General features: G+C 50.9%; 2 protein-coding genes across 2 annotated transcripts; both read left to right on the forward strand.

Moving 5' to 3' along the window:
• The first annotated feature begins 250 nt into the window (after positions 1–250).
• On the forward strand, positions 251–20,644 carry PNMA8C (PNMA family member 8C). Its single transcript, XM_043436216.1, is given in 4 exon segments — positions 251–904; positions 907–1,146; positions 1,149–1,358; positions 20,314–20,644. Coding segments are annotated over 3 exon segments (672 nt in total). The 5' UTR covers positions 251–681; the 3' UTR covers position 1,358; positions 20,314–20,644.
• On the forward strand, positions 15,623–18,715 carry CCDC8 (coiled-coil domain containing 8). The gene has a single exon (XM_043436215.1). It carries the CDS (start codon positions 16,576–16,578, stop codon positions 18,130–18,132), a length of 1,557 nt encoding a protein of 518 aa, XP_043292150.1. The 5' UTR covers positions 15,623–16,575; the 3' UTR covers positions 18,133–18,715.
• Positions 20,645–21,385: the final 741 nt, after the last annotated feature.

Consider the following 21,385-nt stretch of genomic DNA (forward strand, 5'->3'; position numbering starts at 1 on the left):
TTGTATATTCCCTGTCCCACAACTCCTTGAATCAGTCATTTTCTCAAGGGAGAAAAGAGTGTACTTCTGAAGGCAGGAGGCTGACCCTCTCAGCCCTGAATGAGCCCCTCGGACTCTGATTTCTACAAGACTGGGCAGAGTGAACCGCGGAGGTAATGCTCTAACGGTTGCCATGGAGACCGCTGGGCCTCGGAGCAGCAGGCGGTGACGTCACTGCGGGAGCTAGTGCAGTGAGCCGCCGCATCCATGTCTCCGCCAGGCCACAGGGCGGTTAGGGTAGCCTTTGGGCCAGTGGCAAAGAATGAGCCTTCCTACCTGCTGGACACCCACCCACGATACCCCAGTGGCAGCAGCCCCGGAATGATCAGCAGTCCCAGATCTGCTAAGAATGCCAGAGCCTGCAAGACATTTGAAGACCACCGCCAAGAAGGAGGGAGCAGCATCTCCAGACCCTTCACGGTGCAGCCTGGCCTGGGACTCAGGATCCCCCAGACGGCTGGCAGACACCCACCACCTGCATCACACTGTTTAAGTCCCTAGGAATTCCCAAGCGCCCCCTCGGAGGAAGATTACAGAAGGCTGGACGCGTGCAGCCCTGTGGGCAGGGCCAAGGGCATCTCTGACCAAGGTGGACAAACTGGGCCCTCTGAGGCCTCTCCTTTCACCTTTGAGCGTGGCATCATGGATAACTTTTTGGATTCCCGAGGCAGCTCAGGTGTGCCCCAGCAGGCATACTTTCCCCTCAGAGAGCTGGGCAAGATGTTGTTTGGCGGCAAGGACATTGCACTGTTGGAGCATGGATGCCAGGCCCTTGAGGTGAACAGTTACAAGTCCTTGATGATCCGGGGTATCCCGGAAGACTGCAATCATGAGAAGTTTGAAGAGATCATAAGCCCCCTGCCCCCTAAAACTTTGAAGTGGCTGGGAAGGCCTTTGTGGAAGAAGAGAGCTCTAGGGCAGCCACCTTTAGGCTGCCTGAGGGCATCAATTACGCCGTGATCCCCGGGGAAATCAAGGGCAAGGGCAGAACTTGGAGCGTGGTCTACATGCCCCGGAAGCAGTTCCTGACCAAGCTGACCCTCTTCCTGCAGAGCGAGGGCGGGACGGTGGAGGATGTGTCCGGGGTCTTGAGACAGGAACTGCGTCCAACGGTGATGGCCCCAGAGAGCTTCCTGCCAGGAAGTGCTATGTGTAGGGGCCAGGGAAGAAGCCGGGGGCTGGGGCCACCGACTGGGTGGTCGAAGTGCCACCTCTGGACTCCCCAGAGAAGGAGAGCAAGGCTGGAGATGGCAAGAAAGGCAAGGGGAAGCACAAGAAAAACCGTCGACAGCATCACGCATCTAACAAGGAGCTGTGAGGTGACCTGGGGTGGGCATGGGGGTGGCTGAGTGAGGTTGGGCATTAGCTTAGTGAGTGTGGGTAGTGACTTGGGAAGGCAGGTGCCCTCTAAGTAAATTTGGGGCATGTGAGTAGTGTGGATGATGCGGTGAGGATGGGTATCATTCAAGAGAGTGGGTAACTTTTGAGTAAGAATGGGCAACATTTGACTAGTGTGAGTGGAGGTGGATATTTTTATCTGAGTGAACTTGTGGGTGACATCTGAGTGGGTGCGGTTAACAGCTAGTTGAGTGGGGATCACTGGTCCATTCATTCATTCACTCTACAGGTGTGTATTGCACACCTACCATGTCCCAGGAACTGTTCTAGAAGCTGGGGATACAGAACTGAGCATATCCAACACAAGGTTCTACCCCTCCTGCTGCTGCTGCTACTAAGTCACTTCAGTCGTGTCTGACTCTGTGTGATCCCACAGACAGCAGCCCACCAGGCTCCCCCGTCCCTCAGATTCTCCAGGCAAGAACACTGGAGTGGGTTGCCATTTCCTTCTCCAATGTGTGAAAGTGAAAAGTGAAAGTGAAGTCGCTCAGTTGTGTCGGACTCTTAGTGACCCCATGGACTGCAACCTACCACGCTCCCCCTGTCCTAGTGAGTGGTTAACATTTGAGTTACTTGGAAGCATCTGAGTGGGTGTGGGTACCATGCGAACCAATGTGGATAACATCTGGTTGAGTATGGATCATTCATTCACTCAACAAATGTTTCCCGGACACCTACAGTGTTGTTGTTCAGTTGCTAAGTTGTGTCCGAGTCTTTGCAGCCCCATGGATGGTAGTACACCAGGCTTCCCTCTCCTTCACTATTTCCCAGAGTTTGCTTAAACTCATGTCTATTGAGTTGATGATGCCATCCAACCATCTCATCCTCTGTCGCCCCCTTCTCCTCCTGTCCTCAATCCTTCCCAGCATCAGGGTCTTTTCCAGTGAGTCGACTCTTCACATCAGGTGGCCAAAGTATTAGAGCTTCAGCTTCAGCATCAGTCCTTCCAATGAATATTCAGGGTGATTTCCTTTAGGAATGACTGGTTTGAAATTCTTGCTGTCCAATGGACTCTCAAGAGTCTTCTCCAGCACCACAGTTTGAAAGCACCACTAGGCACTATTCCAGGCACTGTGGATACATCAGGGAACAAAAGAGACCCAAACCTGGCCCTCTTGCCCTCGCCGCATTCATATTAGATATTTGAGTACATGTGGGTAACTGTCTGAGTTGCTTGAATACTTGAATACATATGAGTGAGCATGGGTCACTTGAGTGTGTGGGTAGCATCTCGAGTGTGAGTGAGTATACAAACTCGAATGGGTAATATTTGAGTAGTTGTGCACAACATTTGGGGCTTCCCTGGTGGCTCAGAAGGTAAAGAATCTGCCTGCAAATGCAAGAGACCTGAGTTCATCCCCTGGGTCTGAAAGATCTGGAAAAGGGAATAGCTGTGGGAGTGATACCTGAATACCCATGTGGGTATTATTTGAGTGGGGTGAGGGTAACTTCTGAGTGAGGGTGAGTCCCAGAGATCCACAGAGTGTAACAACCCAGAGATGCCAGGGTACCAACTGCGCAGTCACAGTTGGAACCTAGCAGCCGGTCACAGGGTTGCTATGTTGAGACTATGGGCTGCTTCTGGTGCCTGTGTAAACAGGTGTTTTTGAAAAGTGGAAGAGGAAATAGGGTGTGGAATTCCAGGGTTTTGCAGAAGGTCTCTTACCAGAGTTGAGGAATAGCCAAGCAGGAAGAATGTTTCAGGGAGATCCATGCTCGGGAGCAAGGCCACGATCCCCTTTGCCATTCATAGCGGCCTGATGTTGGGGACAAACCCTCTTGCTGGGTGGGTATTGCGGGGAGGAGGCCCAGACCCCTTCAGCTTTGGACTCTGCTGGAAATCCGCCCATTGCAAAGTCTAGAGCCATTGGTTTGGTTTGGTTTTGTCTTTTATAAGAACTGGGCTTCCCTGATAGCTCAGTTGGTGAAGAATCTGCCTGCAATGCGGGAGACCTGGGTTCAATCCCTGGGTTGGGAAGATCCCCTGGAGAAGGGAAAGGCTACCCACTCCAATACAGAGCCTGCTGTACAGTCCATGGGGTTGCAAGGAGTTGGACACGACTGAGCGACTTTCACTCTCACTTCTAATATACATCTGGTGCAAGCTTGTCCACAATGGGCCACTCTTTTGCACAAGGCACGCAGATACCATGGCAGAGAATGTGAGCTGTCTCCTTACCAGGTATGGAAACCTCACTGCTCTGTGTGTGACTGGAAAAAAGCTGTCACTGTCTTCTGCAGGCTGGGTCTCCCTTACAGGATTGGTCAGCGGTGGGACCTTTCTGCTCTGAGTGGCACTTGGGGTGAGGGTATGTGCATGTGCTTAAGTTCCTCAGTCCTGTCCGACTCTGCGACCCCTTGGACTGTAGCCCGCCAGACTCCTGCATCCATGGGATTCTCCAGGCAAGAATACTGAAGTGGATTGCCGTGCCCATCTCCAGGGGGTCTTCCCCACCCAGGGATCGAACCCACGTCTCTTAGTCTCCTGCATTGGCAGGTGGGTTCTTTACCACTAGCGCCACCTGGGAAATCCAGGGTGAGGATATGGTTCTCCCCAAATTAAATCTCAGAAGCTCTACTTGTGCTCCACTCTCTAAAGAACAAAAGACAAGGCTTCCAGGGAATGGTCCAAAACCAGTAATAATTAAGAGGTTACCTTCAAGAATGATCAATTTACAGTCTTCCCTGGTGGTTCAGTGGTTAAGGCTCCACCCTCCCATTACAGGGGGCATGGGCTCGATCCCTGGTTGGGGAACTAAGATCGCACATGCCTGCATGGCAAAAAAAAACACAAAAAACAATTACAACATTAATGGATAGTCCCCAAGTCTATAAGCTGAGTCCCCCGTAATGGTGAGGGAAAACCACAATGAAAAACAATCAAGTAAAAGGCAAGTGTCTGTGGATAGACAGACCTCCTGTCAGGACATCTGACTTGGAAGTTTGTAAACTTCCATTAGTTCAAGGGTCTGCAAAGATGTGAGCTGAATTTCTTTTTTAAAATGTAGCTGGGGGAAAAAAAATGTAGCTGGGGAATCTGCCTGCCAGTGCAGGAGACACAGGTTCGATCCCTGGTCTGGGAAGATCCTGCATGCCACGCAGAGCAGCTGGGCCTGTGTGCTCTGGGCCAGAGTATTGAGTGAGCCTGTCCGCTAGAGCCCTGGAGCCGCAACTGCTGAGCCCGTGTGCCGCAGCTACTGAAGTCCTAGTGCCTGAGAGCCCATGCTCCACAGCAAGAGAAGCCACCACTAAATGAGAGGCCCTCACACTGCAGCTAGGGAGTAGCCCCCCTCTCTGCAACTAGAGAAAAGCCCATGCAGCAACAAAGACCCAGCACAGCCACAAACAAATAAATAATTTTTAAAATGCAATTTACAGAGACAGACTCAGATCCTTACCTGCCAAATTCTAATAGTGGAGACCACCCGCCTCCCCTGCCACTCAATGTACCATGATGGTGGGTGTCAGTCATGTCTGTGAATTCCAGCACCCAATCCCCTTTCTTATTTCTGCAAGGCTACCTCCATTTTGCCCCTTCCCAGAACCAAGAGGTGGAAGTCCTTTCCCCATGCCCCGACCTTGGCAGCCAGGATGCAGGCAAGCCACCCACCCTCAGGTAGTCAGAAACTCCTGTTAAGACCTTGCATTTACAGCAGCTGTCAAGACAGAGGAAGTTTCAGAGTTCACTTGCTTTGACATGATCTAAAGCCTGCAAGACTCTGATTTCTGTCCGTTCCGCAGGCTGGCTATCTACCATCAGCCTCAGAAGCATTTGTTTTGGGCAATGATTGGAATAAAGCCATTCCTGCCATCCTCACAAGTATATTTGAACAACTTGCAAGAGCATCCATGGTCTAAAAGTTTGTAGCTCTCTATCGATCTTTGTCGCTCAATTGTGTCCGACTCTGCCACCCCATGGACTGTAACCCACCAGGCTCCTCTGTCCATGGGATTCTCCAGGCCAGAATACTGGAGTGGGTTGCCATTCCCTTCTCTACGCGATCTTCCTGACTCAGGAACTGAACCAAGGTCTCCTGCATTGCAGGCAGATTCTTTACCATCTGAGCCACCAAGGAATCACCTAGTCAATGGACATGAGTTTGAGCAAACTCCTGGAGGTGGTGAAGGACAGGGAAGCCTGGTGTGCTGCAGCTCATAGGGTTGCAAAGAGTCAGACAAGACTTGATTGAACAACTGATCTTTGTATTCCTTGTAAATTGCCAACCTGTGCATACTCACTCACAGAATATTGTACTATTTTGTCTCCTGTTTCCTCATAGTCTACAAAATAAAGGCTACACAACCGTCAGGCACATTCATTTGTGGTGCATTATCTCCCATCAAGGCACATTCATTGTATAGCAACAAAGGCCAGTGTGACATTTCTTCTCATCATATTGCAGTATTAAGACTGCATTTGTGCTTCTTGTGGGTTTGGGGTGTTTCCCATATAACATTCATGTCTGTAGACACTACAAGAGTGATTGTTCAAGGCTGCTCATAAAACCCCAAACTCCTACCACTTCTCTTTTGAGTTTTTCTAGACCAGTTGAAGAGTATCCTGAGATAGTATGCAAACTGTTGCATAAAATGGTTACCATTTGAAGCTACTTATCTGTGTGGGTCCAGACACGGCTGACACACCTCAAACCCTAAGTAAATTAGATGTGCTAGCTGATGGAAGGTTGCAACTGGCCTTTGTGAACCCCTGTTTTCAAATGTGGGTTCAGTTAAAAATCATTGTTCTTTGTGGTTGACGCTATATCATACGAATATGAACTTATAAAATAAATGGCTTCCCAGGTGGCTCAGTGGTAAAGAATCTGCCAGCCAATGCAGGAGACAAAACAGACATGGGTTCAATCCCTGGGTCGGGAAGATCCCCTGGAGAAGGAAATGGCAACCCACTCCAGTATTCTTGCCTGGGGGAAATCCCATGGACAGAGGAGCCTGCTGGGCTACAGTTCTTGGGATTGCAAAGAGTCAGACACAACTTAGGGACTGAGCAAAAGCATCCAATGCAATCATAGCCCATTCTTTGATGTGTTGGGGGATCCAAGGTAGATTTAATTTGGAGAAGCAATCTGACTGCTAAAAAAAAATGCTTTGAAAACTGCTTCTGTGGGGTGCCTGAAGTTTTCCAGGGCTGCATTGTTTTTATCTTTAATGTTATTTATTTTTGGCTGTGCTGGGTCTTCGTTGCTGTGTTGGCTTTTCTCTAGGGGGGGCGATCGGGGGCTGCTCTCTAGTTGCGGTGCACAGGCTTCTCACTGCGGTGGCTTCTCTTGTTGTGGAGCACGGGCTGTAGGGCACATGGGCTCAGTAGGTTCGGCTCCTGGGACCTACAGCACAGGCCCTACAGTTGTGCAGGGGCTTAGCTGTTCCTGGTATGTGGAATCTGGCCCAGACCAGGGATTGAACCTGTGTCTCCTGCATTGGCAGGTGGATTCTTTACCACTGAGCCTCCAAGGAAGTCCCCGCACTGTTTTGAAAATGGGTGTTATCAGATCTCATGGCCAACAGAACACAAAACACAAAGCTTTCTCCTATCTCGTGGGCTTTCAGTGGCTGCTGGGAAAGGTGAAAAAATTTCTCTTGAATAAAAACAGTAACAGCTATCCTGTGTTGGCAGGCACTGGGGAGAGTCCTTCATCCTCATTAATTCGTTATATCCTCTCATCCCTTGAGCTATGGGACTTACAGGTCCACATCTCCTGATCCAAAACCTTGACACAACACAAGATAAATATCTCTGCAAGTGCATAGTGGAACTAACTCTGAAATTCCTAATTGGTTTCCTCACTAGGCAGCCTGCCAGTTAAAGGAGCAAGTCTGGTGTGTGGAGGTTTGGAGGTGACGAGGAGTGTTGAACAGATGGCCTAGATTCAAGTCCTGGCTCCTCCACTTTGCAGAGCGTGAGCCTGGACAAGCCACTTAACGCCCCGGTGACTCAGCTTGCTTATCTGTAAAATGGGGATAATAGTAACCTATTTCACCAGGTTTATGGGAGGAGTAAATTTGTTCAGACCTGTAAGTGATTTAGCAGTGACCAACAGGGGGAAGCTGTTCAGTGTGGGCCATTGGGATTCTGGGTCCAGTGACAGTTGACGTTTTGTGTTGATAAAGAACACGTCAACCTGGTATTAGATCTCTGGTTCCAGAACTTGATAAATATGTACCCAGCTTCCTCAGGAGACAATACTCTGTGTGCTGACAAAAGGCTCCTTGGGAATGTGGGGTGCCAAGGGGCAGGCTGGTGAATCCACCAAGGTTCTGACCTTCAAGAGATAGTACCCAACTGTGGCTGGCATCAACAGAGCACACAATAGAGGGAGAGGCAAAGGATTTGGAGCTACACAGGCCTGGGTTCAATTCTTGACTCTGCCACCTGTTTAGCTGTGTGCCTTCAGGGAGCTGACTTCACTGCTCTGGGCCTCAGTTTCTTCATCTGTAAAGTGGGGCTAATGGTACCCATGCTATAGATTATTTGCAACCAGAGATTATACAACCTGCAGTGAAAAACAGAGGCTCTGAAATAGTCATAGCAGCTTTAATCATAAACCCTGGAGTAGGAAATGGCAACCCACTCCAGTATTCCTGCCTGGAGAATCTCATGGACGGAGGAGCCTGGTGGGGTACAGTCCAGGGGGTCGCAAAGAGTCAAACACAACAGAGAGACTAACACACTTTAATCATAAAACTGCTAGGACCCAGATCGCCACTGACAATGAACAGATAAACTGTGGAGTAATCACACATACTAACAAAAAAAAATGAACTACAGATACACACAGCAACACAAATGAATCTCAAAATCACAATGTTAAGTGAAAGAAGCCAGACAAAAAGGGCACATGCTATATGATTCTTTTGATATAAAATTCTAGCAAAAGCAGCACTTGAAAGACAGAAATCAGATCAGTGGTCGGGGGGTAGGCAAAAGGGGACTGCCACAAAAAGCACAAGGAAGTTTTGGGGGGTTCTATATATTTTGGGGTGGTTGATTTTTTTAGGGTTCTGTATCTTGATGGTGGTGATCATGACTCTAAAACTTACCACAGGGGACATTTTTAAAAGAATATGTTGTATAAGATGTAAAGTATACTTTCAGTAAAGCTGACAATGAAATAAACAGTGGGGTGGTCTGGAGGTGGGCCGCAGTACTTCATTTCCATGCCTCAATTTTTCCCATCTGTGAAATGGGTTGATAATAATAGTACCTATTGCTGAGGGTGGTCATGAAGACTCAAAAAGATGTTGTCTGTAAGATCAAGTGGTCAGTAAGGGGGAGATGACTTTGTGAGAAAGTTCAGTGAAAGATATATAAATGCCAAAGGTTTAATTGACTCCTTAGAGAAGGGAGGTCTAACCACTGGATCGCCCTGGTATGAGGCTGGCAACCAGGGGCAGGCAGCAGACAGAAATTCTGCAGGCCGGGATGGGAGGCATTTTAAAACATTTCCAAGGTTCCCGTCACCCAAAACAGGCTGCTGGGCGTCAGGACACAGCTCAAGAATTCTTTCACTTCAGCAATAATTATTCTGCAGAGACAAGGTCAAAGAGTAAAAGTTGAAGGCTTTAATTTAAAGTTTTCTCCATTGGAGTCTAAGGAATTAGTAGCTACACTAGGGGGTCTGGGGTCCTGTCCTGTGGCTGCTGTAACAAATGACCACAGACCAGCAGCCTCAGAACAACTGTGATTTATTCTCTCACAGTCCTGCCAGCCAGAAGTCCAAAATCAAGGTGTCTGCAAAGCTGAGCGCTCTCCAGAGGCTCTACAAAGGAGACTTCCTTACTTCTTCCAGCTTCTGGTGACCCCAGGGGTTCTTGGGCTGGGGCCCCATCACTCTGGTCTCTGCCTCCATCTTCATATCGCCTCCTCTGATTCTGTGCCTCTTTCCTATGTCTGCATCATCTTCCTGTGCTTCTTTCTTTTATTTTCTGTTTTTGGGCCGTGTTAGGTCTTCATTGCTGTGTGCAGGCTTTCTCTAGCTACAGCGAGTAGGGGCTACTCTCCAGCTGCAGTGCTCAGGCTTCTCGTTTTGATGGCTTCTCTTGTTTCCGAGCATGGCGTCTAGCATGCAGGCTTCAGTAGTTGTATATAGTACATGGGCTCAGTAGTCGTGGTACACGGGCTTAGTTGCCCCGTGGCATGTGGAATCTTCCTGGCCCAGGGATCGAACCCATGTCCCCTGCACTGGCAGGCAGATTCTTAACCACTGAACCACTAAGGAAGTCCTGCTTCTCTCTTATAAGGACATTCCAGATGGCAGGTAGGGTCCACCCAGATGCACCCATGGCAATCTCATCTCAAATCCTTATTGACATCTGCAAAGACCCTTTTTCCAAATAAAGCAACATTGTCAAATTCCGGGGATTAGGATGTAAAATCTTTGGGTAGATATTTTTCAACTTGAGAGGCTTCCCCAGCTCCACCACTCTAAAGCGCTTGTCTCCATTGCTAACATTGGACAAACCCTAATTTCCAATCTGGCTTTTTGCTGGTACTGTGGTACTTGCAGCCGGTCAAGTTCCTATGGGGACATTCAGTTCCTCTCCTACCTCTGCCCAGCCCCACCAGCCATCACCTCTATCAGAGTCATTTGGGAAGACTTTTTAAAAAATAGACTTTTAAAATATATATATTTATTATTTATTTGACTGTGCCAGGTCTTAGTTGCAGCATGTGGGATCCAGTTCCCTTACCAGGGATCATACACAGGTCCCCTGCATTGGGAATGCAAAGTCACTGGACCACCAGGGAAGTCCCTGGAAAGATTTTTTAATGCAGTACCCTATCCGCTTCTGACTGGACCTTCTGATCCAATAGGTTAGACTCAGGAAACTGGGATTTCTAAAACTCTTCCCAGCGATTATAGTGTGCAACCAGATTTGAGAATCACTACTTTAGAGAAAAACACCACATGAATGAATGAATCTTTCTTTAACTATATGGTTGCTCTAATGGCCAGCTTTGCTTCTGTACTCACCAAAAGCCTTTAGATTTGGGATTGGGGGGGGGAGGTGGGAGGTGGGAGTGACCCGATTATGTGGGCGGAGTGTGGACCACAAGGCTACTTCCTGCTATATTTGTTGAGGACCTACTATGTGCTGCCAGTTAACCCAGTGGTATCTGGTTCAAAAGTGTGGATAATTTATATCCTATTCATTCTAGACAGGGATCTGATTTATGTGCATTTAGAACAAATTTAGTGCCAAGAGTCCCTTGGACTGTGTTCCTATGGGGACTGTGGCAAGAGTCCCTTAGACAGCAAGGAGAACAAACCAGTCAATCCTAAAGGAAATCATTCCTGAATATTCATTGGAAGGACTGATGCTGAAGCTGAGACTACAATACTTTGGCCACCCCATGCAAAGAACTGACTCATTGGAAAAGACCCTGATGCTGGGAAAGATTGAAGGCAGGAGGAGCAGGAGATGACAGAGGATGAGATGGTTGGATGGCATCACTGATTCAATGGACATGAGCTTGAGCAAGCTCTGGGAGTTGGTGATGGACAGGGAAGCCTGGCGTGCTGCAGTCTACGGGGTCACAAAGAGTCGGACGTGACTGAGCAACTGAACTGAACTGAGTGACTATGTCAAGGTTACATATGTCACCTGGGAGAAAAGTCTTTGGAGATTGCCTGTCAACCTTGCTCCCCACCCCCAACCCTCCACAGGCAACAGGACAAATAAAGGAGCTTAAGAGTGTAGGGCAGGGGACTTTCCTGGTGGTGTCGTGGTTAAGAAGCCACCTTGCAATGCAGCTGATGCTGGTTGGATCCCTGCTCAGGGAACTAAGATCCCACATGCTCCCCAGAAACTAAGCCTGCCCTCCACAACTAGAGAGCCCACGCACTAAGAAGCCTGTGGGCCCCAACAAGAGAGGGAAGCCTGCAGGCTGCAATGAAAACCCAGTGTGGCAAAAAATAATAATAATAAAACAGTACGGGGCTAGAACCTCAGAAACCTGAGTAATTCAAAGCTCTGCCACTTCCTGGCTGTCTGACTGCCTTTAGCCTCAGTTTTCCTCATCTGGAAAATGGGAATAATACCTGTTTCGGAGGGGTTGCAGGATTCGAAGAGAAAATACACAGGGTCGGGGGCAAAACAGGTTCTCGAAAAAAATGAATTATTATCAGTATTGTTACATTCCAGGCTTGAGGGCTTACACAAGAGGGAAGCTGTTGATAAAAGTTGAGATGGATCTGCTTGATATGGAAAGAGTTCAAGACATGCTATTAAGTGAAAAAAGCAAGTTTTATAACACTAGGTCCAGCCCAATCCGCTCATTCATTCATTCAACAAATATTTCGAGCTCCCATCAGCACTGTTCTAGATTCTGTGAATTCAGCACTGAACAAAGCAGACAAATATCCCTGCTCTCACGGGGCTAGTATTTTCATGTGAAAGTGAAAGTCACTCAGTCGTGTCTGACTCTATGTGACCCCATGGTCCATACAGTCCATGGAATTCTCCAGAATACTGAGAATTCTCTCAGAATACTGCAGTGGGTAGCCGTTCCCTTAATAAATGAATAAGAAGATACCAGGAGGAAGTAACTGATGTGATGAAAATAATTCAGGATATTAAAAATCCTCATGGGGTAAATAAATTCTACCCATGCAAGCAATTTTGTTTGTTTGTTTGTTTGTTTTCTGGAAAAGTACAGAGGCATTTAACTGTGGTTACTTTGTGAAGAGAGACTGGAGGCTTGGGGCTGGGAGAGAGAGACATTTTTCATTTTACACCTTTCTGTAACTTCAGCGTTTTCTTAAATGTGTCACTTTTATTGTTGTTTTTTTTAAGTGGCAACCAAGTATAGCTGGGTAGAGAAATCTGAGCCACGTTTTGTTTTCTTCCTCCATCCTCTTTGGATTTTTTTCATTTCTTTTAAACAAGTATAAAAGTGGGAGCTATAATTATCATTTTTTTCTGGGGCGGCTGAAGAATCTCGCCTGACAGAGATGAAGGCAGTCTAAAACACCCAACAGCGGGACGGCTCAGGGGTTGGCAATTTTTGTTAAGAATGTTGAACATGTGAGGGTTTTATTTCTAGGATAATCCTCCACCCCTTCCCCCATCTCACAGGATTTCTACCGGTTACAAAACCCGGCGCCTAATCTGCGAGGTCATTCTCACGCGGAAGGCTTGACTCCTCAGAGTTGGATTCTTAAACCAGCTTTCCTCAACCAGAGGTGTCCTAGAAATTTTTAGTTTCCAGCTTCCACAAGACAGCTTCTCAGGGAAGCCGATTCGGGGAATAAAGTCTAGGGAAGTAATTAGCTGAGAAGAGGGGCTGCCCCGCCCCTCCCTCCGCCCACCTCCTTAGAGCCTACCCGAGGGGAGGAGCGCACCTCGTTGCCATGGAGACCGCTGGGCGGCGAGGCGAGAAATTGTGCAAAAGGGAGGCTCGACCCGGGCTGAGCCCGGGCGGCGACTGGGATGGAGTTTGTGAGGAGGAGGAGGAGAAAACCCAGCGAAGCCTAACGACCTGGCTCTGCAAAAACAAAAACAAGCGGAATGACCCAATAACTGTGCAAAGGCCTCGCTGAGACCTTAACCGTCCGCCCCCCCCCCACCGGCGCCGCCCCCCCAAGCATCTTTCTTCCTTCTTTCCCTCTCTCCCTTCCCTTTCTTTTCGCTCCCTTCCCACTTTCCCTAAACATCTGCGTGTTTCCTTCAAGAGTGAAATAAAATCACACGTGGTGACTTAAAATTACACGTGTTCATTTTTATGTTAACGTGGTTAGTTTACAGATTTTGTTGTTGCTGAGATTTTTCTTTAACAATTCTATTTCGTTATAATCAGTCTCCTTTGTAATCTCATGGACGCAATCCTACGCACTGAAACAGTATCTTGAAAAGGGTCCATGGCACAGAACGGGTTAAGGACTCTTGGGCTAGAAGGCACTGGAGAGGGTAGAGGTCACCCAATAGTTTGACGGGGAGGGCAGTGCAGTATGAATTCTGTAAAATGATGACCTTTGAGCAGAGGGAGATTGCCAAGAGGAGGGGGAAACACAACTTTCTGGACTTGGGGAACAGCCTGTGCAAAGGCCCTGAGGTGGCAATGAGCCTGTTTGTTGAATGAACAGTGAGGAGGCAGGTATGATAAGACTTTGTGGGCCTCAAAATTACCTGGGAAGCTTTGCAAATCCTGGTCCCCAAGTCCCAGGGATTCTGACTATAGGTCTGTGGCCACATCAGAGGACCTTCTATTTAATTTAACTTAAAAAACAAACAAACTTGACATCCTCAAAAGTGTAACTACTTATTTATTTTGGCTGACCTGCAGGGCACGTGGAACTTCCCTAACCAAGGATCGAACTTGTGCCCCCAGCATTGGAAGCACACCAATTGAGCCACCAGGGAAGTCCTAATTTATCTTATTTTAATGAACATTTTCGATCGCTAAAAAAAATCTAAGCCATCTAACAGAATATAGAGAGAAAAGTACATATGTCTGCCACTTCTGGGGGTCCCCTGTCCCCCTCCCCTCTCCCCATACACAGCCACTTTTGGCAATGTTTATACATCAGAGAAGGCAAAGGCAACCCACTCCAGTACTCTTGCCTGAAAACTCCCATGGATGGGGGAGCCTGGTAGGCTGCAGTCCATGGGGTCGCACAGAGTCGGACGCGACTGAAATGACTTGGCGGCAGCAGCAGCATACATCCAAAGCTTCCCTGATAGCTCAATTGGTAAAGAATCCACCTGCAATGCAGGAGACTCTGATTTGATTTCTGGGTCGGGAAGATCTGCAGGAGAAGGGATAGGCTACCCACCCCAACATTCTTGGGCTTCCCTCGTGGCTAAGCTGGTAAAGAATCCACCTGTAATACGGGAGACCTGTGTTCAGTCCCTGGGTTTGGAAGATCCCCTGCAGAAGGGACGGCTACCCACTCCAGTATTCTGGCCTGGAGAATTCCATGGGCTGTATAGCCCATGGGGTCGCAAAGAGTTGGACATGACTGAGTGACTTTCACTCACTCAGTCATACATCCAAACAGAACATGCTCCCGTCTATGCCATTTGGCCTATGCATGTGAACATGCCTCCCGCTCCCCCCCCCCCACACACACTCCCACACTGAGTCCCACTCAGACTATTTCAGATTCAAATCCAGGTTCCCATCCTTCCTGGCCATGTGACCTTGAGCAAATGATTTTATTTTCTCAGCTATAAAATGGGGGTGAGCATCGTATTACCTGTCTCATAATGCTTTGGTGATGATTTCATGAGTTAATTTGTATTAATAGAGTGATTAATACATAGCTAGTGCTCGGTAACAAAGAAGGCAATGAGTCGGACACGATTGGGCGACTTCACTTTCACTTTTCACTTTCATGCATTGGGGAAGGAAATGGCAACCCACTCCAGTGTTCTTGCCTGGAGAATCCCAGGGACGGGGGAGTCTGGTGGGCTGCCGTCTATGGGGTCGCACAGAGTCGGACACGACTGAAGCGACTTAGCAGCAGCAGCAGCAGCAGTGCTCCATAAAAGGTGACTATCCTCAGTCACTTTTTTTTTTTTTCATAGCTGCTTAATATTTTACTGTAAGAACAGAGTTTCTACTGATGATCAGGTGGTTGTTGTTTGGTGGCTAAGTGAAGTGAAATCACTCAGTCGTGACCGAGTCTTTGTGACCCCATGGACTGTAGCCTACAGGCTCCTCAGTCCATGGAATTTTTCAGGCAAGAGTACTGGAGTGGGTTGCCATTTCCTTCTCCAGGGGATCTTCCCAACCCAGGGATCGAACCCGGGTCTCCCACAATACAGGCAGACGCTTTACCGTCTGAGCCACCAGGGAATCGTGTCCAACTCTTTGCGACCCCATGGACTGCAGGCATGGCCAGGCTTCCCTGTCCTTCACTATCTCTGGGAGTTTGCTCAGTCTCTTGTCCAGTGAAGCTTGTGATCCCATCCAACCATTCATTCATTCACTCAAAAGTATTCTAGAGTACCTACTGTGTGCCAATTTCCATCCTGGAGCTGATACCAAGTTCTCTACCTGCCCGTCTGGGTCTATAGGTAGGAACTGCTGATACCAAAAGCCACGTGATTTTAAAATAGTAATACACAGTGCCAACGGCTTTCAGAGGGATTGCCCCATTTGCACGCCCACCTTCCGGGAGTGGCTGGAACCCGCACGTTTGGGATGGCAGGTTTGGGAACGGCCGCCTTTCCCGGGGAAAGCTGCTGACGTGGGCGTCGCTTCGGCGCGGGGCGATCTGCTAGGAAGTCGGGGCCCCAGAGAGGCCCGGGGCGCGGCCACACCCCTGTGGGGGAGGGGAATGAGGGCGTCCCGAAGGGAGTGGACGGCCCCCCTGTCAGTCTTCCCGAGTCCCGGAGTGTAAGATGAGAAGGGGGAAGGTGGGCCCCATCCTGGGGGCCGGCGAGGAGGAACTTCCTGCCCGCGCGCTAGCTCCTCGGCTGGGAGGCGGGAGGCGCGGCAAGGTCAGCCTGGCCTGGGGCGGCAGCCTGTCTAGGAGTGGGAGACCCTCCTGGGGAGCTGCGCCGCGGCCTCCGAGCGCCTCAGCCATATTGAATAGCCAAGGCTGAGCCGCCTTTGTCTGCGAAGTCCTCTCTCAAGTTCCAGGCGCATCCGTGGAACAGGAAGAACCACCGGACAGCCCTGTGCGCCCGCAGTTGGAACCGGGACACCGCGTCTGCAGCTTGCAGTGGGCTGGGAGCCTCAGAACTGACCTCACCCCGGCTCACGTAAGGATCCTGGAAATTGATTCTCACTAATCCTTAGCGGGGAGCGGATCGAGACCGGACTTGTAGAGAAAAGTGGGAGGTGAGACTCTCCGGGCAGCGCTGCAGGGAGAGCAACCTACCCCCCACCCCCACGCCCTGCCCCCGCCCAAGACTCGAGGCTACGAGTAGTTTGGGCTCATTGCCCCCAGCCCAGATTTCACCCTGGAGATCTTAAAGACGCTCGAGAAAAGCCATGTGGGGGGCTGGTTCCCCTGGGGCTTCCTCCCGTCCCCCGACTGCCTCATCCTTTGGAGCGTCCCGGACGTCTGCAAAGACGTGGATCTGGACGTCCTCGTGGAAGCCTTGAAGCCCGTGGGGACCTTTAAGAAAATCGGCAAGGTGTTCCGCCGGGAGGAGGACTCCACGGTGGGGATGCTGCAGATTGGGGAAGACGTGGACTATCTGCTCATCCCCCGCGAGGTCCGGCTGGCCGGAGGCGTCTGGAGGGTCATCTCCAAGCCGGCCACCAAGGAGGCGGAATTTCGGGAACGGCTGATCCAGTTTCTGGAAGAAGAAGGCCGCACCCTGGAGGACGTGGCCCGCATCATCGAGAAGAGCACCCCGCATCCACCCCAGCCCCCCAGAAAGCCTAAGGAGCCCCGAGTGAGGAGGAGAGTCCAGCAGATGGTGACCCCACCCCCGCGGCTGGTCGTGGGCACGTACGACAGCAGTAACGCCAGCGACAGCGAGTTCAGCGACTTCGAGACTTCCAGGAACAAGGCTGACAAGGGCCGCAAAGGCGCCGGCAGTGGCAGAAAGGTGCGCAAAATGCCCGTCAGTTACCTGGGCAGCAAGTTCCTCGGGAGCGACCTGGAGAGCGAGGATGATGAGGAACTGGTGGAGGCCTTCCTCCGGCGAGGGGAGAAGAAAGCCAGCGCGCCGCCTCCCCGCCGACGGGTGAACCTGCCCGTGCCCATGTTTGACGACAGCCCGGGGCCCCAGCAGTCCAAAGCGGACAGGTGGCGGGAGTGTGTCAGCCAGGTGTCCTGGGGGAAGCTGAAGCGGAGGGTGAAGGGCTGGGCACCGAAGTCCAGCCCCGGGGTGGGCGAGGCCAGGCAGGCCTCTACTAGGGTGGAGAGGGACAGCGCATCGGTGCCAGGCAGCGCCAGCCTGGGGTGTAACGTGGGAAATGCACGAAATGGGCGGGTGCCTGAGACCCCCCCAAGGCGATGGAGGCCCCAGATCAACTGGGCTTCCTTCAGACGTCGCAGGAGGGAGGAAACAGCATCCAGAGCTCAGGGGGGAGAGGCTGCAGATGAGCAGAGGGTGGAGGCTGTAAATAATCAGAGGGGAGAAGCCATAGATAATCAGAGGGTGGAGGCTATAGATAATCAGAGGGTGGAGGCTGTAGGTAATCAGAGGGGGGAGGCAGTAGATAATCAGAGAGCAGGGCCCATAGCTGTCCAGGAGGCAGAGGCTGTGGATAATCAGAGAGCAGATGCCCTGGCTGTCCCGGGAGCAGAGGCCATACCTGTCCAAGGGGTAGAGGCCCTGGACAATCAGAGGGCAGAGGCCCCGGCTGACCAGAGGGCAGAAGCTGCAGAGGATCCGAGGGCAGAGGTCCCGGTTGTCCAGGGAGCAGAGGCCGGACCTGATGGGGTAGAAGCTGGATCGGTCCAGAGGGCAGAAGCTGCCTGTAATCAGAGGGCCGAGACCCCGGCTGTCCAGGAGGCTGAATCCTCAGCTGCCGGAAGGGCCACAGGGGCCACCGCAGGAGCTCGAACCCGGAAACCGGTCAAGACAGTGAGGTTCCAGACCCCCGGACGTTTTTCATGGTTTCGGAAGCGCCAGAGAGCCTTCTGGCACACTCCCCGGTTGCCCACGCTACCCAAGAGAGTCCCCAGGGCAGGCGAGGCCAGGAGCCTCAGGGTCCTGCGGGCCGAGGCCAGAGCAGGGGCAGACCCTGAAGAGCAAGAGGATCAGCTGTGAGGAGAGGGCAGGGGGGCCGCGGAGGACCCCAGCCGGCCACAGTGTGGGTCACTCACGGCCCGTCTCTGACTCTCCACGCCTGAAAACGGAGGTAGAGTGAGGGCCCGGCAGTGCCTCTCAGGTCTCTACCGAATGCCCTTTTTTATTAAAATTGTATTTTCTATGCATTGATTTTTTTTTTTTCCTATCTTTCTTTTTCTTTTTTCCCACATGGCTTGTGGGATCTTAGTTTCCTGACCAGGGATTGAACCCAGGTCTCCCCAGTGGTGAAAGCACTGTGTCCTAACCACTGGACTGCCGGGGAATTCCCTACGCATTGATTTTTTTAAAAATATAGACTCTTTATAGTAACCCAAGGAATGTAATGAAAGAAACCCATACAATGGAGTTGCATCCCCCATGATTTTAACTTCCTCAAATGCAACTCGAGGTGCTCAGCTGGAAAAGGGAGCGAAGCAAAGGAGAAATCCCTTCCTCTTCCCCCTTTTCTTCCCCCTTTTGCCCGCACACTTTCACTCACTGCCTCCTGGAACTGGAAAAGAGGGCGCAGGTCAACATGCAAATAAAAATATTTACCAACTTATTTCTTGGCTCTGGCTTGGCAACTGAAAAATGCTCCGGGGTGATTTTGTCATAGCCTTGTGTCCCCTTTACTCCCACCCTCCGTGATGCTGACCTGTGTTTAAGTCACTTTTCCTGCCATGCCCACACCCCTGGGTTCTGCAGGCTTGGTGGGTCCAGGTCCTGCAGTTCACAGGCTTCATCCCTTCTTGGTTACCATGTACAGAAGAATAATTTGGGAAACATGTCCAAAGTGTGGGTTCAGGGGCCCTTCACATCAAGAGCTGTGGATTGCTAGAGCAGGCTGTGCGTGCCAAGAATCTGGGGCAGCTTGGTCACTGGATATATTCAAGAAAAATCATTGCAATAGGAACAGGCCAAAGAAGTGGATTGTGGTGTGGTAGTGAGCAGTGTATCAAGTTACTACAGTGAACTTATAATCGGGTTGCTACAAACCCTGGGAGCTGGGGGACTTCTCTCTGTATTGTCTTGTGTCCCCTAACCCATCCTAACCCCGGGGAAAGCAGACAGCAAATAACCATGCCCCAGCCTCAATAGAGGTGGGATAAAGGGAAATTCTTGGAGGTAGGTTTAAAGCCCAGCTGGGTCCTCCTGACGCTGCAGTCCTGGCCTGACCTTCTTAGACATAATTCAGTAGGTCTGTAGGTCTGGGGATGGTGATAGCAGCCATGAAATTAAAAGACGCTTACTCCTTGGAAGGAAAGTTATGACCAACCTAGATAGCATATTAAAAAACAGAGCCATTAGTTTGCCAACAAAGGTCCTTCTAGTTAGGGCTATGGTTTTTCCAGTGGTCATGTATGAATGTGAGAGTTGGACTGTGAAGAAAGCTGAGCGCCGAAAAATTGATGCTTTTGAACTGTGGTGTTGGAGAAGACTTGAGAGTCCCTTGGACTGCAAGGAGATCCAACCAGTCCATCCTAAAGGAGATCAGTCCTGGGTGTTCATTGGAAGGACTGATGCTAAAGCTGAAACTCCAATACTTTGGCCACCTCATGTGAAGAGTTGACTCATTGGAAAAGACCCTGATGCTGGGAGGGATTGGAGGCAGGAGGAGAAGGGGACGACAGAGGATGAGATGGCTGGATGGCATCACTGACTCGATGGACATGAGTTTGAGTAAACTCCAGGAGTTGGTGATGGACAGGGAGGCCTGGCGTGTGATTCATGGGGTCACAGAGAGTCAGACACGACTGAGCCACTGAACTGACTGTAAGTCTGGGGTGGGCCTGAGAATATGTATTGCTAAGAAGTTCCCAGGAGATGTGGATGCAGTTTATCTCAGGACCTTACTTTGCAGCTTTACTGGAAAGTCGGTTTTGGGCTGCCTGGCGTTGAGAAAACAGGAGGAACTTCAAAGCGGTGGACCCCAAGAAGGCTCCTTGTGCGCATGATTTAAGCCATTGGTCTTAGAGCGCCTCCTAGTGGATAAATAGACCACGGCCGCGCTCGCCTGGGTTGACGCTCCCTCCGCAGGCCTAGTTCTCAGGGGGGCGGAGCGTGCTGTGTGGGGCGGGGCTTCGTGGGCTCCGGGTCTTAGGGAACTTAACAGTGGGAAAGGCTTATCGCTTTCTGGCTTCTCCCTCCGGGCCGTTCCAGGACCAGAAGACATTCCCGAGAATCTCAGGACGTCCCTCTCTCCGTTTGAGCCAACCGAGGGGCGGGACAGCTTCCTCCTAGTGGTCCCAGGACCGAGAAGGGGACACGCTCCCAGCATGTCTGCACGCTCCGACTCCAAGGACCTCGGCAGAGTTCACAATCAACTCCAGTCACGTGGAATGTAATAGACTGCCAACCCTGTGAAGGCAGGTGGCCTGTTTGGAGACGTGGTCTCCCCTATGCCCAGCAGGGAATCCTGGCCCCCGAGGCCTCAAGGGTTACACATAAATAAACCCCAATCTCCACCGTGGCTTGGGGCTTTTGCACAGGATGTTCTGCCTCCTGAGTGCGCTTCCACCGGGCATCCTCCCGCCTCACCCCTTCCCTCAAACGCCCAGGGGACTGTCACCCCACGGGAGGTGGGTAGGGGAGAGCTGGTGGGACATCTAGGGGGAGCCACAGACCTGTGGGAGTTGCACTGCTTGGTACTGCAGAGAAAAGCCAACACACCGTATGTGAATTGTCCCAAATTGAAAGTGTGGCAAAGAAGTCCCATTGTTTGAAAACACTGCAGATCGAGTGACAGATTCAGCCTGTGGACACCAGCAGGAGGCCTTGGCGCTGAGAAAATGGTGCGTTTGTACCAGCTGCACTTCAGCTGGGCAGAGTCTTTCCCTCTCCTCCTTCTCCTCCTCCCCTGCTCCTGGTCCCCTGGTCCCCACCCCTCCCTTCCCCTCCCCCAGCTCTTCTCCCCTCCCCCAGGAGCACACCCCCCTGCCTCTCAGGCTTCTCTTCCTGGAATCCTCTCCTCCCCCAGCAGGAGGTTCAGCCTCCTGGCTCAGCTGCACCCTGACACTCTCCTTGTTCGGCTGGAACCTCCATCACACAGGCCAGCCCCCATCAGATTGGGATGAGGAACAGAGGCTCACAGACGCTGGCCAGAAGCATGAGTCTGGAAGGGATCGGGGGTCCACGGAGAACAAGAAAGAATGCCCCGGCACTGCTGGCCTCCCCCGGTGCCCGGTGTCCGCGGACACACTCGCCCCTGTGCTAAGCCGGGAGACCCAAAGCC

The sequence above is a fragment of the Cervus canadensis genome, chromosome 18 (genome assembly GCF_019320065.1).
Source record: "Cervus canadensis isolate Bull #8, Minnesota chromosome 18, ASM1932006v1, whole genome shotgun sequence".
NCBI classification, from domain to species: domain Eukaryota; kingdom Metazoa; phylum Chordata; class Mammalia; order Artiodactyla; family Cervidae; genus Cervus; species Cervus canadensis.